This window comes from Pseudorasbora parva, chromosome 15, assembly GCF_024679245.1.
Source record: "Pseudorasbora parva isolate DD20220531a chromosome 15, ASM2467924v1, whole genome shotgun sequence".
In the NCBI taxonomy this organism is placed as follows: Eukaryota; Metazoa; Chordata; class Actinopteri; order Cypriniformes; family Gobionidae; genus Pseudorasbora; species Pseudorasbora parva.
In genome coordinates this window covers 9,162,650-9,169,409 of record NC_090186.1, presented here as the reverse complement: position 1 = coordinate 9,169,409, position 6,760 = coordinate 9,162,650, and the positions used below count along the sequence as shown (strand labels likewise).

At 38.8% G+C, this 6,760-nt stretch overlaps 1 protein-coding gene across 1 annotated transcript; it reads right to left on the bottom strand.

Annotated features, from left to right (window-relative positions):
* Positions 1 to 1,993: 1,993 nt before the first annotated feature.
* Positions 1,994 to 5,032, bottom strand: six6b (SIX homeobox 6b). The gene is made up of 2 exons (XM_067418483.1): positions 3,808 to 5,032; positions 1,994 to 2,615 (listed from the first exon to the last, which is right to left on the bottom strand). The coding sequence occupies exons 1-2, from the start codon at positions 4,377 to 4,379 to the stop codon at positions 2,450 to 2,452; spliced, it is 738 nt and encodes a 245-aa protein (XP_067274584.1). The 5' UTR covers positions 4,380 to 5,032; the 3' UTR covers positions 1,994 to 2,449.
* Positions 5,033 to 6,760: the final 1,728 nt, after the last annotated feature.

The following is a 6,760-nucleotide window of genomic DNA, read 5'->3' as shown; positions in this document are numbered from 1 at the left end:
GTTTGACCCAGAATAGAAAATAATGACTTTTTCTATTTATTTATTTATTTATTTATTTATTTATTTATTTATATTTTTTTGTGAAAGTATATATATTGCCAACTGTGCCACCCCGTGGTCCATCAGTTTGAGTGTGTGTGTGTGTGTGTGTGTGTGTGTGTGTGTGTGTGTGTGTGTGTGTGTGTGTGTGTGTGTGTGTGTGTGTGTGTGTGTGTGTGTGTGTGTGTGTTCCAGCCAGGAGGATCTTCAACACAAGTTGTATTATCTTACTCGGCACATGCTTAGTTCACATCACTTGATCAGTTGGGATATACACGATAACTGTTCTGTTTATATTTTTACGATAAAGATAGAAATGTAGAACTCAAAATTACGCAGACAAAAAAAAGATAAAAGACAATTTTGCTGTTCCAAACATAGGCCTAATTTTAGTAGGCTATATCAGTGTCGGGCATTGGCCTTGAATACGACACATTTGCATTGTGCCATGTTCACAAAAACCCATGACAATTGTTAGGCACCCAGGAATTTTGAATACAGATTATAGCTTCAAATACCTCATTCTGTGTAAGTGAATGCAGGCCCCAGCTCAATTTTAATAGTGATATTTTAAAAAAGAAAATTGCATTAAATCAAGTCCACTAGCAAATGCATTTCGTAATTATTATATATATATATATATATATATATATATATATATATATATATATATATATATATATATATATATATATATTACTTTTATTGGCGTGTCTTGTGACAAGAACACCACAACGCCATTCAAACATATTTATTTATATTATTTATTCGATATTGTAATAAATATGCAATGAAAAAGAATTCTTGGAGCTCGTTGGGGAGAAAGCGCCCCTTAACCCCAACAGAGCATTGAAGAGCTCACTATTGTTCCAGTTGGGTTTGAGAACCGGTCATTAGCGCTGATTAGCGCTGAAGAGTTTGACAACCTTATTGACTGTCAGAAACACTCTTTTCACCTAATCTTTCCGCTTTTGTCCCTTTGTAAACTCAATAGCCTGCTCTCCTTTCCCTTACCACATCTATGCCTCGTTTTCCCTCAATAACAGTTGTTAGCCAAGCATTATTAACAGACCTTATACAGTTTGTCCTTCCTTCCAGGAACAAAAGTGACCTTAAAAGGAATTTAACCGTGTTGCGAAAGCAAACAAATTTAAAATAAATGCAATAGCACCAGGTGAGTATATTAATGATTATCATAATTAGATATAAACGAAATAATTTTAGGGTTTTGAGGTTTAGATTAGACTTAACGATCACAGATTCGCGGTTGCAATTAAATCTTAAATAAACATGATAAGTAAATGAATAAATGATAGCATTCGGCTATGTATTTTACAGGCTTTTATGCTTTCCCTCTCTAGCTTGCTCGTTTTGAAACCAATGCGCTTCGCCCTCTCGTTGACCTTCTCCTGTCAGAAAGCATTACATGACGGCAAAGCCAATCACACGGGGCGGTTAACGCGTCTGGACACGCAGCAAGCTATCAGGTTAAACACACCACTATAGCCTACATTTACCGATTACTGCCTGTGCATGAACCTCACACCATTAATACCAGGAATACAGAGGCAAAAGTTCAAGTGGTTTGTCTGCCTAAATGAAGGGTGAATACATTCACATATGTTAATGCTATTAAGGTTAACAAAATGCTGTCCGGGACATTCTTCAATATAAGATGAAAAAATCCAACTAATTTAATAATAATAATAATAATAATAATAATAATAATAATAATAATAATAATAATAATAATAATAATGAATTATGTATATCAGAAATAAACACGAATTTGAATATTCTATTTTAATGGATGAGAATAAGTCTGTATGGTTACTTTGATCATGAACATTTTATTAGCGTAAATCTTTCATTCAGCTTCACTATCGGCGCACACATGCTCTAAAAGTCGATCGCTGAACGCCGACTGGAAATGACCAAGCAAATGAAAATCAGATTCTATAAGAGCAACAATTTAATGCGTAAACACCTTAGAAAACCTGGGAGGTAAAATGTTTCATGAAGTCCTTTTCAAAATGAAAAAAAAAAAAAAAAGTGTGAATATCATCATTTCCGTGTGGCCTGTTTGCTTGAGGCAGTCGATTTTGCTTACAAAAGTAGTTTTAATACAGATAGGCTAGTACTGTCATTTGTTCGTGTTTGCCTCCACACTTTGCTTTCACAAAAAGATAAATACATTTAAAAGATAAAGCATTCCATAAATCCCAAGATTCCGGGCTGCAACAGCCTCCAAATAAAAAATAAAATAAAATAAAACCACGGCCTCTGATACGTTAAGGCAGGCACTAATGTGCTTGTTTATCTTGCTGATTGTCTGTTTCGATTTCCTTCGTATGTGTTAATTTTCTCATAGTCTTCCCTTATAGCCCGCGGGGCGGTTCGTGGTGCGATGTTAGATGTCACATTCGCTGTCACTTGAAGTGATGGAGATAGCCGACGCGGCGGCTTTGCTCGACAGGCTCGCTTCAGGGCTCGACGCGTTCCCCAGTCGGTCTACAGCACCATCCTCTCCAGTTAAGGACCGAACCGAGCCATTAGACAACACCTGCTGTTGTAACCTTTAAAAAAGAAAAAGGCTGAGTTTTAGATGAAGGGTTTCTATTAAATAAATAAAAAATCTTCAAATGAATCAGAGGTTCTCAGGTGTTGCTTTTTTCCCTTTTTTTAACAAGAACGTACAATAAATGTAAACACATGTAGCTAACCAAAGATATTGTAACTTCTTTGCATGAAATTGAAAAGCAAACGATGCTCCGCTCATGATTCAGGTTTAGCCTAGTAACGGAATGCCCCGGAAGAACATCAAATGGGAGCGCATCAATTCGCGCATAGGCTACTCTACATATTATCTGTGTTTAATATGATGAATCACAACTTTGAGAAGGAAAAAAAATGTTGTGTTGTATTGGCATTTATCCAGCTGGTTTTCAAATATCGATTTTTTTTTAAATAGTTTTGTAAGGTAATTTTTAAAGGTTGTAATAACAGGTTTTAAAATTTTAATGTTTAACAAAATATAGAACTCAGTTTGATAGTAAATAAGTGTATGTGAGAAAGCAAACAGGAAACAAACAGGAATAAAAAGCCTATACACATCACGGAAGAATTTATTCAGTTTAACAAAGAAAGCTTTTCGCAATCATATTTTAATCTTTAATTAAATAAAGAATTTCCAAGGCACTCGGATGGTGTTGAAACATTTCACAACCTGTGCAGCACTTCTTTTGCATTCTCTGCTTTGCTTAACTGAATCTTTGTTTCACATTTTAGGCTCTGGTTATTTTTTATATTGCGTATCTGTAAGGACTTTTACCCAGGCAAGGCCCAAACCATAACATACACAAAAGCTAGCCATTTTGGTCAAAAGGGGCAAGTAACCTAACAGTATTTTATTAACAACCTAACAGCGTTGTTAATTATCTCTTTTCTTACCGAGATTAAAAGTAAAAGAAATAGAAGTAAAATATTATTTCGTCTTCACTCGCTAAGGGTATAGGGTATGCTACAATTAAAATTAATAACCGCTCAGATTTGATGATTAATCCATTTGTATTTTTTCCAGTCGAATACTCTTTGTTTGTTTGTTGCAGTATGAATAACATTGATATGTTATGTTATATGCTACATTCGCATAGCCTTTCCTTTAATAAATAGCCCAGACTTTGCATCTTATCAACATATCTCATATTAGTCTTAGTTTTATTGCTGAAATATTTGCTCAGACCCCATGATTGAAATCGGGAAACACACCTGTTTTTAGCGGCCGCGGCTCTGTCCCTTTGTCTTCGATTTTTAAACCAATTCCCCACTTGAGTGGGAGTGAGTCCGGTAGCTTGTGCAAGCTCTCTCTTTTTACTTGGGTTCGGGTAAGGGTCCTGGAGGTACCATTCTCGAAGTAAATGCCGGGTTCTTTCTTTGAAGCAGTGCGTCTTTTGTTCTCCATCCCAAATAGTTTTAGGCAGAGGGAACTTCTTCCGTACCCGGTATTTGTCCACTGGCCCTAGCGGGCGCCCTCGGAGCTTCTCTGCCTCCTGATAGTGTGACTCCAGCCAAAGCGCTTGCAGTTTGGAGTGGGACTCTTTGGTGAACTTGTGGTTCTCCAGAATGTGGTAAAGCTCTCGGAAATTCCCAGTGTGGAAGGCTACGATGGCCCGAGCCCGCAGCACAGACTCATTTCTGTTCAGCACCTCGCAGGCGGCTGGTGCGACGGGCAGCGACCAAAGGAATCGGCCGAGACGCTCGATGTCTCCGCTCTCTTCCAAAGTCTCGCATACCCCCGCTACCTGCTGGGGACTAAAATTCAAAATTGGCAACTGAAACATGAAGGCTTCGGTTCCCCCCCTCGGACTCTCTACCTCTTGCAAAGCTTCCTGGTTTATGCGGCGTTGTCTCTCTCCCCCCAGTCGAATCCAGCCGAAAAGGCAATTCCAGAGTCAGCTGATGAACGTTTGAAGACGCAGAGAAATCGAGATGTCGCTCTATCGGTCTGAGGCTGCCTCCGTTGGAGAGTTCGAGGGCACCAGATTATAGCGCAAGAATGAAGATATTTTTCGAGGAGGGAAAAGACGTGATGCCCGCTTCTGATTTTCTATTGGACTTGGCAGATTGGTTGCGTAGTTTCCACGGACGCCTGTCAATCACTGTCAAGCGTGCCAATCACGCGGAATGGAGCTCGAGTAGATTTCAGCACCTCCCAGACCTCGACAGCGCCTTTTACAATGTAAACATCAGCGACCTCTGCTTTTACGGAAGCACCGCGAGTTATGCTTGTTTTACGCACATTTCTAAACTTTCCGAAAACGTTAACGCGTAATAGAAAATAGCCTACAGTGTTGTCTCATCTAACACGAATTGTTATATTTAGCCTAAGCTGTCGCTCGTCTGCCTTTTTATAGTCCAAGAGAGGACATGATTGGCTTTTTATCATTCCAAACAGGCTAGACGTTTCCGCAGCGCACAGTGCGACAAGAGAATGACTCGGATTAAAATGACAAATTACGTTAAAATAGATCATCCGTGCGTTGTGCGGATTATCAGCGAAGAAGTCATTCGTCAGCTCAGGAGTCTCGCTTGCGAAGAATAACGACCACTGACACAAAAAGGAAACAAATTAAGAAAAATCCTTCGGTTACGCCTTCAACGATACGAGCTCGTAGACATCTGACAACGCAGCGCGACAGTCGTTGGCCTGTCAAATGTAATATCGTGCTGTTTGAGACCAGTGTTAACTGGACAAATCATTCCGCCTTCCAGCTGCACGTGGATATCCTGATCTTTGGTAACCAGTATAAAAACTCTATTAACAGCTTACATAATCAGTTATATGCGACCGTTTCAAATATAACCACTGGAAACAAATAGGATATTTTAAGTCAATATTTTAGTCCAAGTTTAAAAAAAAAAAAATTATTAGCCTACTTTTTATGTGTATTTATTTTCATCACTGAGTTCATTGATAATGATTTGCGATGGGGTATCAATGGATGGACAAACCTGTCAACCATGCGGTTTGTGCCATATCATACATAAAACACACACACACACACACACACACACACACACACACACACACACACACACACACACACACACACACACACACACACACACACACACACACACACACACACACACACACACAAACAAACTGTGGTATAGTATCAGCTACAGCTCGCGATAAATAAGAAGGCGGATGGATAGCGCAGATGGTTTAAAGTGTCGGGTCAGATTATTTCACGGCTGGCTACATTGGAAAAGTTCATTCTGACGGAAAGCCCCTGATATTATTTCCACAGACCTAGACAGTTCATTTGAAGAAAACCCTTCGGGCCCATTTTGCATGATGTATGAGCTGCCCGTAGCTCCGATTATGGAATTGCCGTCTGTATTCGAGAAGCTGCTCATTTTCATGCACTGCAGTCATGACACAGAGACTGATCTTTCTTCACAGCATCAAAGATCTAGATTTGCACAATTAGCCTATCCCGGACACAATTTAACCTGCACATTTGCAACAAGTTATTATTAATAGCCTAATACTACGAATAATAACAATAATAAGGGTATTTCATTAATTAGAAGCCTACACATTAGCCTATAAAGGTGCATTATAAGCAACTTCGTTTAGGCTACTTCTTTATGGGCAATATTTCAGTCAACATAAATCACAATTATTTATTAAACAATTATGCATATCGGCTGTTGTTCAGCTGAAGTCAGCTCAGTGTTGATTCAGTCCCGTTGTAAAGATGATCAATTATTACATTTATTTAAATTAAAAAAATGATGTCATTGTCCAGCTTAGTCAATAATATTGTTGGGCATTAAGAATCAAGCCAGGCGACAGTGGCAAGGAACCCAAACGCCATCAGATGACAGAATGGAGGAAGAAAAGAAATAAACGTCTCAGGTATAGCCTAACAAAGGTATGATTGTGGCCAAAAGATAAACACATCTCATGCAATTCGGATGCATTTATTCGTTACTCGATGGTTTATTAATATTTCAACATTCTATAACAAGAGAACATACATGGAAAAAATCGAGAATTTGCCTATAATTGTCTCGGAAAAATTTAGGATTTCATAGGAGACGTGTTGACTACTGGGCTTATTGCCCTGAACTCCGCACCGCGGGTCGTACGAGCATATGAAACAGGAAAAACCTTGTTTTAGTGGCATGACATGTTTTAGGCTTCAAACAT